This window comes from Phyllopteryx taeniolatus, chromosome 1, assembly GCF_024500385.1.
Source record: "Phyllopteryx taeniolatus isolate TA_2022b chromosome 1, UOR_Ptae_1.2, whole genome shotgun sequence".
NCBI lineage: Eukaryota > Metazoa > Chordata > Actinopteri > Syngnathiformes > Syngnathidae > Phyllopteryx > Phyllopteryx taeniolatus.
The window spans coordinates 23,780,981-23,804,162 of record NC_084502.1 but is presented as its reverse complement, the minus strand read 5'-3'; the positions used below and the strand labels follow the sequence as shown (position 1 = coordinate 23,804,162).

General features: G+C 41.1%; 1 protein-coding gene across 3 annotated transcripts; it reads left to right on the top strand.

The window, feature by feature from the left end:
* Nucleotides 1-1,977: 1,977 nt before the first annotated feature.
* Nucleotides 1,978-23,018, top strand: exosc10 (exosome component 10). 3 transcript variants are annotated; one of them, XM_061782218.1, is made up of 25 exons: nucleotides 1,978-2,178; nucleotides 4,346-4,482; nucleotides 5,248-5,371; nucleotides 5,445-5,549; nucleotides 5,630-5,789; nucleotides 5,936-6,044; nucleotides 6,126-6,201; nucleotides 11,419-11,529; nucleotides 11,618-11,761; nucleotides 13,896-14,086; nucleotides 14,162-14,318; nucleotides 14,459-14,607; nucleotides 14,721-14,771; nucleotides 14,902-15,013; nucleotides 15,088-15,135; nucleotides 15,228-15,303; nucleotides 17,142-17,251; nucleotides 17,335-17,427; nucleotides 17,518-17,586; nucleotides 17,676-17,781; nucleotides 19,874-19,947; nucleotides 20,484-20,658; nucleotides 20,745-20,809; nucleotides 20,883-20,959; nucleotides 21,275-23,018. In XM_061782218.1, exons 1-25 carry the CDS (start codon nucleotides 2,032-2,034, stop codon nucleotides 21,309-21,311), a joined length of 2,703 nt encoding a protein of 900 aa, XP_061638202.1. In that variant the 5' UTR covers nucleotides 1,978-2,031; the 3' UTR covers nucleotides 21,312-23,018. The 3 variants fall into 3 exon arrangements, with proteins under 3 accessions (XP_061638202.1, XP_061638218.1, XP_061638212.1); XM_061782228.1 differs by lacking the exon at nucleotides 21,275-23,018 and adding an exon at nucleotides 21,038-21,231 and having other exon boundaries at nucleotides 1,979-2,178; XM_061782234.1 differs by lacking the exon at nucleotides 4,346-4,482.
* Nucleotides 23,019-23,182: the final 164 nt, after the last annotated feature.

Below are 23,182 nucleotides of genomic sequence, written 5' to 3'. Positions count from 1 at the left end.
ATCAGTGAAGATGCTGGCAGTGATTCGCATTTATTAATTTTCCATAGCGCTTGTCCCAGTGGTGGGCGATACATTTTGACCTAGGCCTTCAGTGGAGACTTGAATCTCCTCGTGCCTGCGTGGGTTTTCTCCGGGGACTCCGGTTTCCTCCCACATCCCAAAAACATGCATGATAGGTTAATTGACAACTCTAAATTACCCGTAGGTGTGAATGTGGCCCAATCCACACCTTAATACCACCATTATCATGTTGCAATTTTACAATATAATATACAAAAATTAAATGCAACAATGAGAGCCATTTCATGTATTTGGGATGAATACCATTATTACTAAAGCAAGAAACATAGTTAACCCTTTATTTTCATCCAAACAACTCCAAACCTCTAAATTTAATGGGTGTCAAACTCATTTTTGTCACAGGCCACATTGTAGTTATGGTTTATCTCGGAGGGCCATTATGACTGCGAAGTAGGGATGGTCGAGGAACAATACCAGGTATCGGTATCGGGCAAATACTGGCCTTATTTCAAGGTATGGGATACTCGTGAAGGTTGCTGATACCAGCCACCAATATACAAAAAAATCTGACCTCGAGTTAGTCCACCTCGCCAGTAGTTGCTACTACACTGTTGTTTGAGACATTGGTGAATCATAGTGTGGCATCAGTACGAGGTACTCAGAATCAGTGACTACTCAAGAGCAAATACTTGTACTAGTAACGGTTTAAAAAGTGGTGTCGTACATAAAATGATGTAGTGGGCCGGTGTTCTGTCAAAACAAGCTTCTTGTCGAACTGCTTTTGTCTAGCGCTTCTGAGCTACCGTCAGTTCCGCTCGATGGCAGCTCAGCACCACAATCCAAACTCAACAGAAATGCCATTAGTAACTAATTTCCAATCGAGTAAGGATAATTATTCTAATATTCCTTAATTATGTAGCAGATTAACAATTTACCTGTCGCAATCGGCTGCACTTTTTCTCAAAGCTACAAGCTGTATCGAACAGTTTACCTTGCTTGACGAAACGAGCTAACTGTTGAATGCTCTCGTTAAGTAACAAAAGTTACTTTTAAATAAAAGAAATCGTACTCAACAGAGTTGCTGAATATTTAAAATCAGACAATCTAATAATAAAATCTACCTCCTTTCTTTGCTTCTCCCTGTAGCGCTCACACGTGCTGCTCTTAGCTAACTGGCAGTGGTGTTGGCTGACCTACTCTTACAATGTCTGTTTTTCCCTGAAAAGTCCACGAATATGATTTTTTTTAATAACGCCCACCATTTGTCCTCCTCTGTCACCTGTTACGTACAATCGCAAGACTATTTAGCTCAACCAATCAGAGGATGGAAAAATGCCAATGCCATTCAAAGTTTGTGCAAAGACGAAGAGTGCTGAATGTGACATCTGATTGGATCTAATTGGTCCTCAAATTTAGGGTTCGGATATTGTTTAGGCCACCAGAGAAAGCATTGCTGGCCCTGAATTTTCACCACTGCATTCACATCAGTAGATAATTAGGAGACGTTTGAGTACCCGCAAACACACCCAAATTCCACACAGGAGTTGAGATTTGAACCCAGGACCTCAGAACTGCGAGGCAGACGTGCGAACTAGCAGTTCAGCGCAGCCATGAGTGAATAGTAGCAGATAGCAAATGTCAATACTGCCTCCCTGCGGGTCCAGCATTTTGGTGCAGTCAAAGGTGCTTCTGCACTGTAGTGCCTCCTCAATGAACAGAAACAGCCTATGCACTGCAAAACATAACAAATAACGAAGATTTATGTGGGAAATATGTAAATAAAAAAACTAAAACATATTTTACTGCTGATACACACGTTAAGTACTATTCATTCTAATAAAGTACTATTCATTGATGATCATTTGACACAATGTCCGTGCATTGAACTGCAGTTACGGTTTCCTGCCTCCGCACGCCACGTCGCTAGATAGCGCTAGCACCAGATTTACGTCCGTGTTATTGGTGGCGTAGAAGAAGACAACGTGGAAGCCGTTGCCCAGTGTGTCTCATATGTACCATAAGTTGCACTCGGCGATGGATTCTTTAAAACAAAACGACACCGCGAACAGTTGCTCACAAGGCGCAAACCTCGACGCCCAAGACGGAGAAGACAAACAGTTCTGTCCCGGTTATAAAGACGTCGATGCCTTCGTTAAAGTAAGTGTTTTTTGGGTTTTTTTTTTTTTTACGAGTTGAGACTTAGCAACGTGGATGCACGTTAGCCCGTTTATGTTTCACTCTAATTTCAATAAATCTTTTGATTACTACTGTCTTAAAATCTCTACACCAGTCGTTGTCATCCAGGGACAACGCCTGTGTCGCGTTCCAATTTTGTAGAAGTTAAGAACAATTTAAAAAATAGATATTGTTAAAAAAATAGCAATTGAAAACCCTAACAAGATCGCCTTAACGAGTTCAGAGGATGAACATGACAACTGTGCACAAACATGAATATTGTAAAATTGAACATCAGAACTGCACAAAATGGGACTTGTAAATTTTACTTAATATCTTGGCACTGATCTCATTATTATTATTATTTTTTTGGAAAAACCTTACCTAACTAACAGTTTCGTGTGGGAACACAGTTTCAACCGAGTAATAACGTTTCTGATGCATGCCTGTCAAAATAATGTTTTCCAAATAAAAGGCAAGTCTGACCTGGGATGCATATTAAATATTTCACTGGTATATAGGAGTGTTTAAAGTTACTACTACTACTTCTTTTCCTTTCGGCTTGTCCCGTTAGGGGTCGTCACAGCGTGTCATCTTTTTCCATGTAAGCCTTTCTCCTGCATCCTCCTCTCTAACACCAACTGCCCTCATGTCTTCCCTCACTACATCCATCAACCTTCACTTAGGTCTTCTTCTAGCTCTATTGCCTGGCAGCTCCATCCTCATCATCCTTCTTCCAATGTAGTCACTATCTCTCCTCTGGGCGTGTCCAAACCATCGAAGTCTGATCTCTCTAACTTCGTCCCCAAAACATCTAACATTAGGTGTCCCTCTGATGAGCTCATTTCTAATTTTATCCAACCTGGTCACTCCTAGAGCGAACCTCAACATCTTAATTTCCGCCACCTCTAGCTCTGCTTCCTGTTGTCTCTTCCTTGCCACTGTCTCTAATCCATACATCATGACTGGCCTCATCACTGTCTTATAAACTTTGCCCTTCATCCTAGCAGAGACTCTTGTGTCACATAACACACCTAACACCTTCCTCTATCGGTTCCAACCTGCTTGGACCCATTTCTTCACTTCCTTACCACAGTCACCATTGCTCTGGACTGGAAGTATTTAAAGTCCTCCACACTTGCTCTCTCTTCTCCCTGTATGCACATATATTCTGTCTGTATTCGGCTAATCTTCATTCCTCTCCTTTACAGTGCCTGCCTCCATCTTTGTAACTGTTCCTTTACCTACTCCCTGCTTTCACTGCAGATCACAATGTCATCAGCAAACATCATGGTCCACGGGGATTCCTCTCTAACCTCATCTGTCAGCCTATCCATCACCACTGCAATCAGGAAGGGGCTCAGGGCTGATCCCTGATGCAGTCCCACCTCCACCTTAAATTCCTCACCACTTTTCTGCTGCCCGCATACATGTCCTGTATTATTCTAACATACTTCTCTGCCACTCAAGACTTCCGCATGCAGTTTAAAGTTACTACTTCCGTTGGTATATTTTCGCACATCTCCCCGTGCCTGCGTGGGTTTTCTCTGGGCACTCCGGTTTCCTCCCACATCCCAAAAACATGCATGGTAGGTTAATTGACAACTCTAAATTACCCGTAGGTGTGAATGTGAGTGCAAATGGTTGTTTGTTTATATGTGCCCTGTGATTGGCTGGCAACCAGTTCAGGGTGTACCCCGCCCCCTGCCCGATGATAGCTGGGACAGGTTCCAGCATGCCCGTGACCCTAGTGAGGAGAAGTGGCTCAGAAAATGGATGTATGGATGGTGATGACTGCGGGAAAACCAACAATGATGACTGCCAAAAAACAAACAAAAAAAACCTACATAAAATAAGTGGAGTATATTTTGTCCTGCAAAAAGGCTCAATCGTTGCAACGATGCATTTTATTTACTGTATTTACACCAGACTTGTAACTGTTCAATTATTCTCCGTACAATCCGTTTGGTTGTTTGCTCAAGGCTAAAGTATTTCTTGTTCTACATAATCATAGTTGTAGCCGCATCATTTCCCTGTACCCTTGTATCACTCTTTTTTTCAAGATCCTGGGGCAAAAGCATCCTTGAGTGTCTAAAGTGACATAATCTTGAGCATGTTTTTAAATGTGAGCGATATCTCCTCTGTGCAGTATGGGTTGGGTTCAGTGTTGTTGGCCACCAAAGCATCTAGCGGCTTGCCTCAAACTGGGGACGAGTTCGATTTCTATCGCAGCTTCCCTGGTTTCCAGGAGTTCTGTGAAGTTCAAGGAGATAAGCTCTTGCTCTGGTGAGTTTATCAAGCATTATGATGTTTCCTTTAAGGCAATAAACACAGAACAGATATCTGCCGTATAGTAGAATAAAAATAATGCTTTGCAACATATGCTATTTTGATGTACTAAAATTCAACAGTGAGACCAATTCCTTTATTTTCTATAAACGTGAGAGATGTCAACATTTTAGCTTCTTTTTCCCCAGGGATTTACATCTGCATTTGACATAAAACTTAGAAGGGAGATGTTGTCACGTTTCTGATAAAATGGTGAGCAAAGGCATTGAAACAGGTAGACTTAAAATAGAGTTGAGTTAATCAGACTTAACAGTTTTAGTTGCTTGCAACAACTGTCTGTCCCACATTGACATCACCAAAAAAATTTGCATTCTTCGTCATGCTTTTCCAGGCTTTCACTACTGACTCTTTCAGTTGCTTGTTTTGGGGGCTTACCCCTTCCGTCTCCTCTTTAGCGGGTGAATTGCATGCTCTATAGAGTTTAATCTGGAGCTATACTTGGATGCAAAAGTATGGTTGTCAAATGATGCAGTTACTGCTAGTAAATTATTTTATGTCTTATTCCCTCCAATCTACTGTATTTTAAGTCCACCTGTTCCAATGCTTTTGCATACCTAATAAGTTGGTATCAGATCCATATGTAAATACGTGGAAACTATAGATGAACTCCTGATCTCTTGCTTCATGTCCATCTTTTGATGTCAACCCCAATTTAGTAATTTTGGAAGGGAGCATATATCCTAACAAGTTTCTCTGTGTTAGCATGAGTCAAATCATGCAACATCACAGCTGCCGATCTCGTATGAGAGACCGCGATAAACTCACCGGGCTTGAGGAGAGGTTTGACTTGGTCGTGGACGCCAACGATGTTATCCTGGAGAAAGTGGTATGTGGTACAACTTTTCTGTGACACAGATTGCTTTGAAAATGCTTGATGCCAATTTGCGTCCAATTCCCAGGGGATTCTTCTGGATGAGGCTGATGGCGTGAACAGGAGCCAGCAGCCTGTCATGCCCGCAGGCTTTCAGCCTCCCAAGATTGTTGTTTCCAGCTGGAATCGCAAGGTTGGCTGATTCTCCTCTCGTTTTCCGGATCTGAAGTCTTTGCCTCTCACCTGAGCTAAAACGATGCTTGTTTTGATCAGGGTTCGGGCTCAAGGGGTCGCTCCGAGACGTTCAGACTGCTCCAAGCCAAGAATATCCAAAGGCCTCAGCTGAAATTCAAAGAAAAAGTTGACAACAGCAACACGCCGTTTATTCCCAAGATTTTTATCAAGCCCAATGCACTGAAACCACTTCCTTCATGTAAGATGGTGTTAACATTATTGGTATAATCCTCTGAGAGATAGAAGAAGAAAAAAAAATTCTTGTGGCGTAGAATCTGTTACAATCTTTCAGACTCTTAGCATTTCTGTCAATTTCTATTGATCCTTTTACTGTCTTGAGAACAGATTTTACCATCAAACAAATCCGTAAAGAGAGACCGGAAGATCTTGATGTCCCAGCGGCGTTGGCCGACTTTATTCACCAGCAGCGAACACAAGAACACATAGAAGAGATGTAAGGACTTAACCATCATGGGATGTTTTTGGCTGTTGCTTTTTTTTTTTTCCTGAGTCTCTTCATCTTTTCCCGATATAGGTTTGTGCACCCTTACCAGTTTGAATTGGATCATCTTACAGTACCGGATAGCCTTCTGTCCAAGACGGACCCGAAGGTACCTTGTAATAGTAGTAGGGCTAACAGCTATTGAATATTTGAGTATCCTAGTAGAACTACGAAAATTTTTAGCAAATAATCGACTATTCAGATGAACTATATTTTTGATTGGTTAAAGAGCAATTATGAATACACATGGGGGAAAAAAACAATTTCACTTAATAATGAACGACCAATGGGTTTTCCTTCGTAAGATTATTAAATATTTCTTAAATGCACACTGTGCAGCAAATTGTTTGCTGGTCAATTCACATTTTCAGTGAGGCAGTTTCAAACAAATATACATTTCATTTTCAACTTAGCATTTCTTGTATAAAAAACCAAGGCATTAATTCAAAACAGCATAAACAGCCTTTACGTTGTACACCTTAACTTGAGCAGCTAGCATTTTAGCATGTGACATAGCCATGAACCTACTGTATTACTATGTGTTTATGAGCTCAGACCACCTGACTAAACTAAAATGAAGTCACCTGGGAAGGAAACATAAACATTACCTTCACTGGGTTTGGGTATATGACCCCTTTTACTCTAAAGTCCTCTCTGACCAACTTTGCCACATTTCAACAACCTTCTTTTAAGACATGCCAGTACCAAACACATCACATCAATCTTTTTTTTTACCTGCAGTAGATGACTCAAAATGTAGCCACTTGCAGATCAGATGGTCGTACACTGGCTCTATGTATCTATGCTTAACTATTGGCCTGCACTGAGCAAAACTGTCCTTTACCGTAATTTCTCGTGTATAATGCGCACCAATGTATAATGCGCACCCCCAAAGTTGACCTAAAAATTCTGGAAAACCCTTCTACCTATGTATAATGCATTTTTACAATGCATGATTTTGCTTCTACCCATATGATCAAAACATAAAGTATTTTTCAAAGAATTATTCTGAAGTTAAGCAGAGATGCAATACTGAGGCCACCAAACCGGATCCCCTCTACGCCTCGGCTGCGCCTTGAAATTCTGTTATGAACAGAATCGGTGACAAAGGGCAGCCTTGGCGGAGTCCAACCCTCACTGGGAACGAGTCCGACTTCCTGCCGGAAATGCGGGCCAAACTCTGACTCCGGTCGTACAGGGACCAACCAACCTGTATCAGGGGTTTCGGTACTCCATACTCCCAAAGCACCCCCCACAGGACTCCCCGAGGGACAAGGTCGAACGCCTTCTCCAAGTCCACAAAACACATGTAGACTGGTTGGGCGAACTCCCATGCACCCTCGAAGACCCTGCCAAGGGTGTAGAGCTGGTCCACTGTTCCATGGCCAGGACAAAAACCACACTGCTCCTCCTCAACTTCCTGACGGACCCTCCTCTCTAGCACCCCTGAATAGACCTTACCAGGGAGGCTGAGGAGTGTGATCCCCCTGTAGTTGGAACAGACCCTCTGGTCCCCCTTCTTAAAAAGGGGGACCACCACCCCAACTGCCAATCCAGAGGCACTGTTCCCGATGTCCACGCGATGTTGCAGAGGCGTGTCAACCAGGACAGCCCCCCAACATCCAGAGCCTTTAGGAACTCCGGGCGAATCTCATCCACCCCCGGGGCCTTGCCACCGAGGAGCTTTTTAACCACCTCGGTGACCTCAACCGAAGAGAGAGGAGAGCCCGCCTCAGAGAACCCAGACTCTGCTTCCTCATGGGAAGTTGTGTCAGTGGAATTGAGGAGGTCTTCGAAGTATTCTCCCCACCGACTCACAACGTCCCGAGTCAAGGTCAGCAGCGCCCCATCCCCACTATACACAGTGTTGATGGTGCACTGCTTCCCCATCCTGAGACGCCGAATCCTGGACCAGAATTTCCGAAGCCGTCCGGAAGTCTTTCTCCATGGCCTCACCGAACTCCTCCCATACCCGAGTTTTTGCTTCAGCGACCACCAAATTTGCATTCCGGTTGGCCAGCCGGTACCCATCAGCTGCCTCAGGAGTCCCACAGGCCGAAAAGGCCCGATAGGACTCCTTCTTCAGCTTGACGGCAACCCTCACCGTTGGTGTCCACCAACCGGTTCGGGGATTGCCGCCACGACAGGCACCGACCACCTTACGGCCACAGCTCCGGTCGGCCGCCTCAGCAATGGAGGCGCGGAACATGGTCCACTCGTACTCGATGTCCCCCGCCTCCCCCGGAACATGAGCAAAGTTCTGTCGGAGGTGGGAGTTGAAACTCCTTCTGACAGGGGATTCTGCAAGACGTTCCCAGCAGACTCTCACAATATGCTTGGGCCTGCCACGTCGGACCGGCATCTTCCCCCACCATCGGAGCCAACTCACCACCAGGTGGTGATCAGTTGACCGCTCCGCCCCTCTCTTCACCTGAGTGTCCAAGACATGCGGCCGCAAGTCCAATGACACGACCACAAAGTCGATGATCGAACTGCAACCATGGGTGCAGGCCCGGCCACCAGGCACTCGCCTTCGAGCCCCACCTCCAGGCCTGGCTCCAGAGGGGGGCCCTGATGACCTGCGTCCGGGCAAGGGAAAACCGAGTCCATTGTTTGTCGTCATCATAAGGGGTCTTTTGAGCATTATCATTAAACAAAACATAACCATAAAGAAATGAATGATGGTGGTTGTTCAGTCATATTTAAAAAAAAAAAAAAAAAACAATATTTCTAAAATTCTGCCAGGGTATGTAAGTTTATGAGCACAACTGTGCATACAGTATATGCAGTCATACGTACGTACCCCTGTCATATTGGAATGCAAGTGTAGGCTACACCTTTTTTCATAACCTCTAGATGGCTCCATATTACAATGAAAGTGTACACCTTTCTCATAACCTCTGGGTGGCGGTGACATTGGAATGAAAGTGTACAGCTTATTCATAACCTCTAGATGGCGGCATTTATAAAAAAAAAAATCATTTTCCCCCATACCTATGTATAATGCGCACTATTGACTTTTGACAATTTGGGGGTGGGGGGGGGGAATGCGCATTATACACAAGAAATTACGGTAACTAATATGACAAGGACCGTCAATGAAGTCACGTTCTCTGTGGTTGTTACCATCACCTGGCCACAAATTCGACAGTAGTCATAATTTACAGAAACCTTAGCCCTCCGCAGGGCTAACGTAACATCCATTAACGTTGATTTTATCTTGTCTCGGGTTTTCCACTGCAGAGAATACTGCAGTGAGATCAAACAGTGCACACATAGCTTCACTGAATACCAAGTAGGCAGTAATATCACAGCATGAAACTGCACACTAAGGGGCAATACACTCCTATACAAATTACACAATGGCACAACATGAACCAATACTTTCATCATAATCTATAGCTTGGAACTATGATAAACAATCTTAGTTGTTGGCCGACTATGGCTGCAGGCATCACGTAATTGAATATTCATGGTCAAGCTTCAGGCAAACTTGATGTGCCAAATGAGTAAAATGCATTTTTTTGTCACCTTTTTCATCCCTTTGGTGTTTGCATATCTGTAAATAACAATTTAATCAAAATAAACCAATGAAAATCAGACAACGCTTTTGAATTGTCATTCAACAGAATTTAAAAACAAAACAAAAAACTCATGTCTGGACAAAAATGATGGTACTTTGAACTTAATATTTTGTTGCACAACCTTTTGAGGCAATCACTAAAAGATTTTTGTAACTTACAATGAGACCTGCACCTCTCAGTAGGTGTTTTGGCCCACTGTTTATGAGCAAACTGCTCCAGTTGTCTCAGGTTTGAAGGGTGCTTTCTACAGACTGCTTGTTTCAGCTCCTTGCACAGATGTTCAATAGGATTTAGATCAGGGCTCATAGAAGGCCACTTCAGTATAGTCCAGGGCTTTGGTCTTAGGCATTCTTGTGTTTTTATCTGTGTTTTGGATCATTATCCTGTTGCAAGACCCTTGACCTGCAACCTTGATAGTCTTGAGATTTAATTGTACCCTGCACAGATTCAAGACACCCTCTGCCAGATGTAGCAATCAGCCCCAGAACATAAAAGAGCCTCCTCCATGTTTCACAGTAGGGACAGTGTTTTTTTCTTGGTATGCTTCATGTTTGCGTCTATGAACATAGTGCTGATGTGCCTTGCCACAAAGTTCCAGTTTTGTCTAATCTGTCCATAGGACATTCCCCCAGAAGCTTTTTGGCTTCTCAACATGCAGTTTGGCAAATTCCAGTCTCACTTTTTTATGATTTATTTTCAACAGTGGTGTCCTCCTTGGTTGTCTCCCATGAAGTCTACTTTGGCTCAAACAAAGACAGATCGTGCGATCTGACACTAATCTACCTTGTGTAATGTCTCCACAGACGAACGAAAAACACAAAAACAATACTAGAGAGCATGTAACCGAGGCGTCCACACGGGTAGTCGCCATCTTGAATCTTTCCTCCTTCAGCCGCATCCAGGGAGGTTGGCTACTGCCCTGTGAATCTTACATTTCAGAATAATATATGGAACTGTAGTCACAGGAACATCAAGCTGTTTTGGAGCTTATAGCCTTAACGTGCTTGTGCATAATTTTAATTCTAATTTCTTGAAACAACTCTCTCCTTCTCTGGTCCATGTTTAGTGTGGTACACACCATGTCACCAAACAGCACAGTGAGTACTTGTCACCCTTTAAATAGGCCGATTGACTTATTACAAGTTTGAAGACACCTGCGATGCTAATTAGAGGACACGCCGAGTTTGAACATGTCCCTATGGTCAAATTATTTTAAATTTTTCTAGGTGTACCATCATTTTTGATAAGGCCTGTTTCATGAGTTTGTTTTATAAAATAATTCAGTTGAACCACAATTCAAAAGCAACGTCTGATTTCCAGTGGTTAATTTTCATCAATTTTTTATTACTTTTGTCAGATTCAAGTTAGATCTGTGACCACTGTGGGTTTTTATTTAAAAAACAGAAGGGTACCAACAATTTTGTCCACTTGTGGATGTGTTATATTAAAAAATACTTGCTAAAAATTTCCGTTAGTATTTTGATATGAGATTGAACCCATATTGCCCACTCCTCGTGGTCAGCTTTAGTTAATGAGAGGTCTTAAATTTGATGGCAGTGGCCTTATTTAGATGTCTTACATTTAGCTTCCTTAAACCTACAGCTCGCTTATAGAGCCTGACGGTTGGTGAACACGCATTTGTTTAAAATTCCACTTGTGTGGATGGGGGAAATACTATATATTATTATTTTATTATAAGCGTGTGTCCGTTTGATCTCAACTATGTCTGTCTACATTTGTAGATGTACAAACCAATAGAAGAGACAAGCTGCTCCTTTATTGAAACACTGGAGGATCTGGTTGCTCTGAACGAGAAGCTAAACGAAATGTCCGAATTTGCAGTGGACCTCGAGGTACATACACATTCGGAATTGATGCCATTCATCAAGGTCTAGTAGAGCTGCTAGTTTGCAGACTGACATATTCCAAACTCCATGACAGCACCATTCATACAGGAGCTTCCTGGGAGTCACCTCTCTAATGCAGATCTCCACCAGAGAGCAAGACTTCATCATTGACACCTTGGAGCTCCGCAGTGAGATGTACATCCTGAACGAGGCCTTCACTAACCCCTCTGCAGTCAAAGTAATGCAACTGTTGCGCTAATTGTATTTTATGGTCTTATGTTTGCAATTTTACTTATCAAAAAGGGATGATTCATCCGGGCTGGCTGATTTGGCTGAAAAGTGTATCACGATAAGTATTTCATATCAGTCAATATTGATCATTTGTTATTTTTTATTTTTTAACCTATTCAAAATAAGGACCTAGAGAAAATAGTCTGAATTTAGGTCATTTTATTTTAAAATGTTACCTTTTAAAAAGAGGCCGCAATTATTATCCCTGATTTATGTTTTTATGTATTTATTTAAATAGTCAATTTGGTATCTCAAGACCAGTGCAGTTCTAGAGGACACTAGATCCCCCCCCCAGAACTCCACCAGCTCCAGTGTCCTGCAGAATTGGGCTTGTCTTGACAATGAATTGTAATACTTTTTTACATCAGGTAAATTTACAATTAAATATGTAGATTTCAGAGGACTTTTGTTTTGAAATACAACACCAAATCTGTATGGACCTTATTTTGGTGGAGTCTTGAGGGGGTCTAGTGTCGCCCAGAACTTGACTGGTTTTACAATTCCTTAGATTATTTTTAATAGTTTTTTTTTTAATCCGCTACAATTGCAGTCATGTATGAAGATTTAAAAAAATAATAATTTTTAAATGCAACTTCAGATCCGAATTGAGCTTCCTGGGTGCATTCCTGGGACAGTCTATTTTCTTCCAGAAGTGGACTGGTTGCCTGGAAACTCCACGCAGGCGGGGCCGAGATTTGAACCCCGGTCCTCAGAATTGTGAGGCAGATGTGCTAACCAGTCGTCCACCGTGCCAGTTAAACTCACGTAACGAAAGAATTGATATGTCCACCCTAGTTTCATTTTCATAATCCTCTTAGATAGCAGCAGATTTTTGGGAAGAATGTCTCTTTACATTTTCCCATTCATCGTTTCTTCAATAATGTGAAGTTTACCAGTTCCATTTGCTGAAAAACAGCCCCACACCATCATGTTCCCACCTCCGAACTTCACTGTTGGTGTGGTGTTTTTAGGGTGCAGTGCCATATCTCCTCCAAACGTGGTGTGCATTATGGCATCCAAACGGTTCAATTTTGCTCTTATCAGACCAGACTATAGTCTCCCAGTGTTTAACTGGCTTGTCCAAATGTTGTTCAGCAAACTTTAAACGTGCTTTGACAAGCTTGGGTCTTGCGTGGTGAGTGCGCATACAGGCCATGGCGGGGGAGAACATTACTCACTCTTTTCCTTGTGACAGTACCTGCTAATTCCAGGTCTTTATGAAGCTCTCCACAGGTGGTCCTTGGCTCTTGGACAACTCTTCTGATTATTCTTTGCACTCCTCTGTCAGAAATCTTGTGAGGAGCACCTGATCGAGGCTAATTTATTGTGGTATGATTGGCTTTCCACTTACGTATTATGGCCCCAACCGTGCTCACTAAAACATTCAGAAGCTTAGATATGCGCCTGGAACCAATGCCATCGTTATGTTTTGCAACAGTTAGTTTGCGATGGTCTTGAGACAGCTCTTTGCTCTTACCCATCATGAGATGCCTTGACTCACACTTTGGCAATGCGACCTTTTTGTAGGTCATCAATTAGGACTGAACCAGCTGATATTCATTTGGACTGACAAGGGGCTGGATTGCTGTTTGATTTGATAGATTGTAGGTTGTTTTCCATGCCTTTTTGCAACTCCCTTTTTTCATGTGTTCAATACTTTTTCCCTGAGCCATTTCACATTATTATACAACTAAATTTCTGAATTTATTTATTCTACTTTCTTTCTATGTATGGATTAATTGGATTGTTCCCAAAATCTGGTGAAATTTTCATGTCAATAGAACCTTTGGTAATATATTTAGTGAGAAAAATGGTGATGTGTTAAACGCTTATTTCAGCCGCTGTACATGTCAGCCATAGCAGCCAGGTAGTCACTGAGTACTGAAATATCCTGAAAATGATTCATTGGTAAAAGTGGAAACCCCCCTATTTCTTAGTTTTCTTTGAGGGCTGTGTGCAGAAGTCATGGTTTAAATGGTGTGTGTAGCATGTGTATGTCTGTGTTTATTGAATGCAACCTCATTTGTATGAATGTATGCAGTTATAAGTAAACTGACTCTTGTCTTCGGTATGGCCGTCAGGTGTTTCACGGAGCAGACTCGGACATCGAGTGGCTCCAGAGGGACTTTGGCTTGTATGTGGTCAACTTGTTTGACACACACCAGGCCAGTCGAGCGTTAAACCAAGCCAGACATTCACTCGACCACCTGCTCAAGCACTACTGCAGTGTGGATTCAGACAAACGCTATCAGCTTGCTGACTGGAGGATCCGGTATAATGTCATTTTCAGTTAGATTTTCTTCTGTGGAAGTTTCAGGAAGGTCATACCACTAATTTGCCTCCATAGGCCCCTGCCAGATGAGATGGCACTCTATGCCCGCAGCGACACCCACTATCTCCTTTACATCTACGACTGTATGAAGGCACAGCTCTTAGACTTCAACCACGGCCAGCCTGGTCTGCTACAGAGTGTCTGGAACAGGAGCAAAGACATTTCCCTGAAGGTTTTTACAACTTTGACTTGTTGCTCCAAAGAGGTTGAAATGCCACTCCAACATTGTCTTCTCTACTCCTTGTCTACTTTCTCTAATACTTTACATTTCCAACATTCACAAAGCTCACTTGTGTTCAATCTCCCACACAGAAATATGCAAAGCCAATATTCACAGAGGAATCCTATCTGGAGGTGCAGAGGAAGCAGAAAAGGTCTTTTAACACACAGCAGCTCACTGCCTTCAGACTACTGTTTGCCTGGAGAGACAAGCTTGCACGGCAGGAAGATGAAAGCACTGGGTAGGGTGTTTGGAAATGGATCACAACTGTTTCAGACAGGTTTTCACGTGTTCAGTGAAATTCTTAATGTATTGTTCTCAACACAGTTGTTGTTGTTTTTTTTTTCTTTTTAGGTATGTCCTGCCTACCCACATGATGATCAAGATATCTGAGGAGCTGCCCAAGTAAGTTGACTGCCTCACTGACTCTCTCCCTCTTGAACAGGGATTCATTTGTTAAGTCAATTCTCACCACTTCGTGCCCGATTTTTGTTTTATTCGTAAACTCAGCACAGTTTTTGTTTTATCTACTCAGAGAGCCTCAAGGCATCATTGCCTGCTGTAACCCCATCCCCCCGCTGGTGAGGCAGCAGGTCAATGAGCTCCATTTGTTAGTGCAGGAGGCTAGAGAAATGCCTCTCCTCAAGGTAATAAACTCTCTGCCCCATGAACTATTGCCCTGTTTGTCTAATTTGTCACCACTTTGGGTTTCTGCACTCAGGCTGAAATTGCAATGCAAAAAACAAAAGGACTCACGCCCATAAAGAAGGTGAGAAACCTGTCAGTCAAAATAGACCTATTTGCCCATAATGGATGGAACATCTCAAATGTTGATTTATGATTTTGTTGCTCATTTTTCAGCCAGAGGTTACATTGTTTGGTCCTCATGATACATCCAGGGTCCCTGAGCGCACCGAACCTCACTTTTCTGCTGATGGTGAGATAGACTGTATATACTGCGTAGATCATTTGACACTTGAGACTATGTGAGTCCCGGGATTCGCATGTCACGGAAACATTGAGTCCCAAACGGGAACAATGAGTCCCTGCAACTTATCATTACGGAATAGAGATGCAGTAATCCTCCACTATATCGCGGTTTTTACTTCTTGGTCCCGCTATACTGCAGATTTTTGTTACAGTTGTTACTCCATTTTTATATACTGTTTGTACAGTATTTTTGTGTTATTCATTGCTCTTGCTCTCTCAATATATTGTGTTTAGGCCTGTCACAATAGCAAATCTTTTTAAATTATATATTTTCACAAAAAAACGACACAAGGTCTCGACAAACGATGGTATTGTTGATGATTTTAATGCCACTGATGCAATGATATTAGGCCATAATAATGCAAGTACATCCTTTTTAAGAACAATTCACTTTTAATTCCAATTCTAAGAATAATTAACATAATACACAAGTAGATCAAAGCAACCTGTTATCAAAATGTTACTATTTTTCAAAAGTCTGCAGCCTTTCTTTAAAATGCTGCTTTGTGAACATGTTCAATGTCTTACAATAGTAATATGAGCATACGTCCACCATAAACGCTGTCACATTTGTATTTGCATTGTTGGACAAAGGATTCCATTATTGCAAGCTGACAGGAAACGGGGAAATGTTCCACCGTGTTTTTTGTTCCCACCTGAAGAAATTGAGTGGGATCGTTGTGTTTCAAATGGATTTTGTCACTTTGATGGTCCCACGTTGTCTCTGTGGCGTTAGGTTTTAGAACTAATAACATTAATGCTGCTCAATTTTCTGTAACTGTGCAGCTACCGACTCACCGTCAGAAAGTTTACGTTGGCGTACGTGAGCACCCGCATTTCAAATGCACGCACACACAAAGGCACACGGTCAATCAGACGGAGGGTCCCCGCCCTTCACTATCTCTGATTGGTTTAGACACCACGATGGGTTTCGTGTGTGCTTTCAAGTCGCGGAAATTTTTTCTTCCTCAAATGACTGGTCACCTGTATGCACCTTCTGTTTTTCTTTTTTTGCCGCACCATTCAGAAATTAGGGCGCAAATGCATCCAAATTAGTCGCACTCTAGAGGCCTGTACCGTCAAAAAAAAAAAAATTGTTAAAAATCTTAAACCGGGTTTCTAGCACCTTGACGGAGTACTAAGCCACAGCTCTGCTGTCCTAAGACACAGATTGATCGTACTTTGTGTTGGTGCTAATTTTTGTGCATACCAGACGCGGGATGCATATCAAATAAGATCTCTATACTGTACGTGTTTAAAAAAATTGTAATATAATCCCCAGTTTCTGTCCACGGGAACAAGCTAGAGTACCTGTGGGAAACATGAAAACTCCACACAGGAGGGTCTGAGCAGAGATTCAATCCCTAGACTGTAAGGCAAATGTGCTAACCACTGCCACTGTGCTGCCTTAACAGAAAAAATAACAAAGGTTTTGGAGACAACGGTACCTTAATGTCAAACAAGGGAGATGAGCCAAAAAAAGGCAAGCCAATGTGGACAAACTTGTCCTGAAAGGCCAAATTTCACAGATTTTTGTTTTCATTAAATACCTATGTTTATGTAGACATGGCTTAATTTCATTTACCACCGTTAAAAAAATTCTTAGCTCTGCAAGTGCCTCCATAATGACCAACATTAAAATATAGTAGTGTTGAAGGCTTGTTTATTAAAAATGAGACCATGGATATATTCTTTAAAAGTATATTTAATATTATTGAAAGCCACTGTAGCAATATGCAGTTCAAACATTAACATCAAACATGAATTCCTTTTCTCCCCCCTCAGAACTTCCTGTTAAACAAGGAGTGCTTTTCTCTGATGATGACCACAAGTCCGACAACGATGTTCAAAAAATAAGTGGTCTTGTGGCATGTGCCAAAATTACACTATTTGAGGTGACAGTAAATTTTACTTAAAATGTTTTAATTTGCAGTTAGGGCAGCTGGCTTGACGAGTATTTTCCTTTTCTGTTTTGAAGGAGCCAGAAACAAAAGAAATCGAAAAGTCCCATTCTGTGGCTCAAATGAAAGCCAGACGAATCATCGAGTCTTTTGAAAACCCTTTCAGGATGGTGAGAGTTGACTAGACACCGTCCCTGCAGAATGATTTGTGTTTTATTTAAACAGACACATAATATTTACGTGTTCTTTTGGGATTACAGTACTTGCCTTCGAGTGGTGTGCATGTCAACAAGAATGCAAAGTTTGACCCTTCTTCAAAGATATTTGAGGTACAGTAAAGAGTTCCGTACATGCAGCAATATTTTGAACCAAGTAAGAATTAAAACCACAAATTTAACCAGACTGTCTCATTTTTCAGATTAGTAAACGATGGAAACTTCAGACTATGGAACAGCAGCAGAGGGAGCTGGAGTCAACGAAAAAAGCCAAGGAGGAAGCAAAGCAACAAGCAAAGAAGGCAGCAGGTAATGTGGTGGACAACGCAGGGTTCCCATGGGTGCTTCAAAGTGCTTGAATTTCAGATAATCTCACCAATTTGCCTGTTATGGAAACAAATTGGAATCAAATGTGATCATAACCTGTACTGTACATATACAACATATAAACATGATCACATGGTAAATACACAGGCTAAGCTGCTGGGCCGGGCAAAGCAAGAAGAAAAACAAAAGGGAAAAATATATAAAGTAAGCATAAAGTAAAAGTTGCACAGTGAAATAGTTAACCTGAGTGGAAAACATGACCACTATTACAAATGTGTATTTCCTGACATTTTGTTTGTTCATACCAAAGTTCAAAACTTTTAAAAATATTCCATCACATCGACATACATAATTTATCCATAAATGATTGATAAAGCACACAACTGACATTGATTCATTACAGTAAACCAAAATCAAAAAAGTCCCTTACCAAGACGATTCGTTCTGACAATTGGCCCATTAAAAAAGGATCCTAAGTTTGGGAATGGCAGATCTCAGATCATGTTTCTTCTTGGGACACAGTAAAACACAAAAATCAACAAGTATATATTTGTTTAGGAATACATTTACCACAGCTCTAAAGCTATCTTGAAAATCTTTGAATGAGACCTTGAGAAAAAGTGTACTTCTATTGCGTAAAGTCCAAAATGACACACATTATCTGCATTTTTTTCATAATTTAAAACAGTTCCCATGTGTCTTAATAAAAGCTTTCTGATGTTCAACAGTCAAATTAGACAACGGATTAGAATTACATTACACGTAATATTCACTTTTAACACTGGTTGAAATTACTTACTTTTAGGGGGGTCTGTCTCATCCAAAAAAGCCACTGCTCACCCCGCCCCTTGTATGGTCAATGTCGAGAATGGCTTCCATTATAATGATGGATGGGTGGAGCTAAGGCGACCAAGCGAGGCCTACTACAACCCCCGAGTGGGAAGGAAAAATATGAGCGCCCATAAAGATTAGGTTGTAGTTTCAGTTGTTGGGGGAGCACTCCATCCCCAAACTGGCAAATTTCACTTGTCAGTCTGTGCAGTACATGCTGTGCTTGAAGTAGACATATCTCAACCACAAATCCCACCGCCCCCACCTTGGCAGTATAGCGAACATTTTAGTATGTTCTGGCTATTAGACGCTAACCCTGTTAGCTAGCGCGAATCTGTGTGATCACTGCAGCTTTTGACTTTGACATTATAGTGCCTTAGTGTAGTCCTTCGGATCTTCGCCCAGTCCAGCTGCCAAGTCATGAGCGGTGAAACTCTGTGGGGGTGTTATTATGTAAATTAGCTGCATTTAAGTTGCTCACAGTTCAGCGTGCATGCTTATGACACTTTTGGGAAATTGGCAGATTACAAAAAAAAAAATTACTGTACTTGAATGTGTAGTTGCACACTTGATGGTAGACAGGCACTCCAACAACTATTTGTAAATAGTAAATGTCTGCTATTCACATGGCATAGGGACTGAGTCCTGCCACGAATGGCAAAAAAAAAAAAAAAAAAAGTGAGTAATTGATCCCCCCCTTAAATATTTGAAGAATTTCCTATATTAATAGTTACAACCACAAATTCACCAAAAACTATGATCCTTGAGTGTTTTAATATAATTTGAAACTAATCTTACATTACCATTAAATATAAATGGCTTACAGATGATTTGATACCAAAACAATATACCGGAAGTGCACATGTACTTGCACATGTAGTGAAGACTCTCTGTAACTTTGACTAACAACCCAGGCTAAACTTATCTCCTCCCCAACATACAAAGAGCTGAGTCGCTCAGTGGAGATGTATCAATTCCACATGCTTTCCTGACACCATTTAATACATTCACAGCTTTGGCACCATCTTGTAGAATCTTAGTGTGTTACAGAACACAAAAACAGTGAATATGTGAGTTTTTCAGCAAACAGCCGAGAATAGGTTCCACAGTACGCAAATAGGAGAATTCACGAACCATGAATATGCAGGGCTTCACTGCACCAGCAAATAAAATTTCCATTTTCCATGTGTCTCCTTTAATATTCATCATAATCCAAATTGCATTTTATTGTTGATTCCATCAGAGGAAAGACATAAGGCTAAAGAAAGCTACAAAGAGTCCCTACAGAACGTGGTCACCATTCGCCAACAAACTGCTGTGAGTACTTTTCTCTCGTTCTTTATTTAGCTCCACTGAACGGATGGGTTTCACTGTCGGTGTCACGATTTGGGACATTTTCTAAAGTTCTCCGTCATTTTCCGTACATACTTTAGGAAGGTGTATCTTCCTGTCTAAAAGCTAACTCCCTGGCTGCTGTACATCTGAATTAATGTGCATCAAGTTATTCTTTTTTTTTTTTTTTTCCTTGGGTCCACCTTCAGTCTTTAGTCCACTGAACACCCTGACTCTCCATTACTGTGTGAGCACTGATCCATCAATCATTTGGACAAACACAGTTGTGCTCTGTGAGGTTCTGGGGGATCGTAGGTGTAAATGGACTACCTGCTGAAGAATCATTCACAAAACCTATGTAATGGGAAAAACTGCACTGAGGAACACTGTGTGTAATGATTTACATATGGTCATATGTTAGGAGTGTATTATGTACGCTGTACAGACCAGTTGGTTTTACAAGTACATTGTATCTCATACATACTGTAGTGATTATAATAGCGGTTCACCTATTTGATCAGGAATGTGCAAAAGCGGATGGAAAGAAACGTGAGAGGGTCCCCAGTGAGGCTGGAGCATCAACTCCCAAGCTGAGTAAGAAACTGAAATCTGCAGAGAAGAGCCTTAAGACCGAAACTCCTCAAGAAAGCTTCAAGGCTTTCGACTACAGTCAGTCAGATCTCAAAGTGTTTTCTGGTATGGTGTTGTTCTACCTAAAAGAAAGTTACTACAGCATTAGGCTACTCAATATATGCTTTACCACTGTGTGGTGTTTTTTCCAGATACTAAATCAAAGGACAACTCACAGTTTGATCCAAACAGGCAAACCCATGACGCTAAGAAAAAGGTATGGTTGTTTAAAGTAGATAATGTACCCGTTTGTTCGTGCTTAGTTGTTTTTTGTTTTTTTTCTCTTACAGAAAATGGCAGCCGGTAAAAAGGGTAATTCAGGGGCTGGAAATAGAAGTATGTCATACCTAGCCGGAAGCTCAAACAGGTGAATAAATTCAATATTATGAATAATAGCTTTTTCCCCCCTCATCACTAAACCATTATTTCATCTTATTCTTTACAGAGGGTTTCGCCACAACTGGCCCAAAAGATAAATATTTCTTTTCAAGCCCCTGGCCTTTTATCATTTTTAAAATTTCAATAATTCAGTTTTTTTTTTTTTTTTTTTCTTTCTTCTTCTTCCATCTGTGGACATATTTTCCCTGTAAATATGCAGAACAGCAGTGCACTATTAAATATGGTGTTAATAAAAATTGATTGGGTGTCACTTTGTTACAAAAATATATATTTCAACTTTTAGAAAGACCGATGCAACAGCTGAGAACTCAAAGGTGTGAGAGTGTCCCCGAACTCTGAGAATTGGTTTTATGGAGAAGGACAGTGCTCCTTGCCACACAGCTAGGTCGATCAAGAAGTGGGTGAAGGACCACCAAATCCAAACCTTGTCATGGCCATCTCAACCTCCAGATGTAAGCCAAACTGAAAACTTCTGGAATGTGATCAAGAGGGCGATGGATGGTTACAAGCCATCAAACAAAGATGAGCTGCTTTAATACTTGTGCCAGGAATGGCAACGAGTGACCTAAGAACATGCCAAGGCCCATAAAAGGTGTGGTAGCAAATTAGAGTTATTCCACCAAATATTGATTTCTGAACGCTTCCCAAGTTAAAACACTAGTAATGTGAACATATTTTATCATTATTTTAGGTGTAAACTGGACCTTGTTGGTTTGTTGACCATTTTCCTTTTCTACAAATCAATACTCTTAATGACCATATTTGTGTTTGTAATTTGGAAGTTGTCAGTAGTTGATAGACGAAAACAAAAATGTTCATTTTGCTTTAACATGGCTGTAAATGGCAAAATCAGAGAAAGTGGTAATTAATACCACCTTGAACCTATTGACCCCATACCGGTGTGAGACTTGTGGATTGGTTTGCTTTCACTCTTTTGTCCAGTTTAGTTAGTCTGGAGAGTGTGCCTTTTGACCGGTCAAAAGTTTTACAACATGCCATTCCAGGTATTTATTTAAATTTTATTTTTCATTCATTCATCTTCCGTTCCGCTTATCCTCACTAAGGTTGCGGGCGTGCTGGAGCCTATCCCAGCTATCTTCGGATGAAAGGCGGGGTACACACTGGACTGGTTGCCAGCCAATCGCAGGGTACATACAAACAAACAACCATTCGCACTCACAGTCACACCTACGGCAATTTAGAGTCTTCAATTAATGCATGTTTTTGGGATGTGGGAGGAAACCGTAGTGCCCAGAGAAAACCCACGCAGGCACTGGGAGAACATGCAAACTCCACACAGGCGGGGCTGGGATTTGAACCCCGGGCCTCAGAACTGTGAGGCACGTGCTAAATTTTATTTTATTTTTTAAATCTTTTTTGAGGTGGGTGGGGGGGTGTAATTGAAAGTAATTTTGTTTAAGTCAAATGAATACCATGAAATGGTACAAACTAAGATGTGGTGAACTTTCCAGAGGTTGAAAAAAATCTAGGCATGGTTACCCAAAACTGAAAAATAATTCACGTACATTTCAGAAAGGCATAGTCTCCAGACTTTAACTTTTAACTGAACAAAATAGTGAAACAAACACAACCTACAAGTGCCACACAGTTACAGTATGATAACTTCCATAAGAGTTTGGAAGAAGTTTCTGAAGAATATTTTATCTCCATTTTAGAGATAATGCCACAAGTGTGTTAGGTATTGTTATATTTGCTCAATGTGGCTACTTTGAATCAAGGGTTTGGAATGAATATTTGTTTGAAAATGTATTGCATGAAAAATTCATTCCATGATTTATTTTGTAATAAGAATAGTTTGTTGTGTGCTTTCATTTCAGAGTAAAATAAGAAATTGAACTGCATAAAATGCATATTTTTTTTAATTTTTTTTTTTAAAAAGCTGGAGAAATTGGGGTGTTCTGAAACTTTTGATTGGTGGTGGTATGTAATATGTAATATGTATTTACGTGACATGTTTGATCAGTTTTTCTATTTGTGTAAATAAAAATAATGATCTATGGTTTTAATCTGCTTTCTTAGATGAAACATCCTGTTGATGCATTCATTAAACAAAACAAATGTAATCAAATATAATTAGTGATATTACTTTGAGAACGCAATAGAAAGTTGCACTACTATATTTTCAACAGGGTAACTTGTAATTATAACCAACTACATTTACAAAGTAAAT

What these genes read in the sequence shown, in the direction of transcription:
- exosc10 (XM_061782218.1), top strand. Translation starts at nt 2,032, where the DNA reads ATGTACCATAAGTTGCACTCGGCGATGGATTCTTTAAAACAAAACGAC. An exon ending in CTAACCCCTCTGCAGTCAAA is followed by an intron (nt 11,762 to 13,895) that starts GTAATGCAACTG and finishes TATGGCCGTCAG; the next exon opens with GTGTTTCACGGAGCAGACTC. An exon ending in ATATCTGAGGAGCTGCCCAA is followed by an intron (nt 14,772 to 14,901) that starts GTAAGTTGACTG and finishes TTATCTACTCAG; the next exon opens with AGAGCCTCAAGGCATCATTG.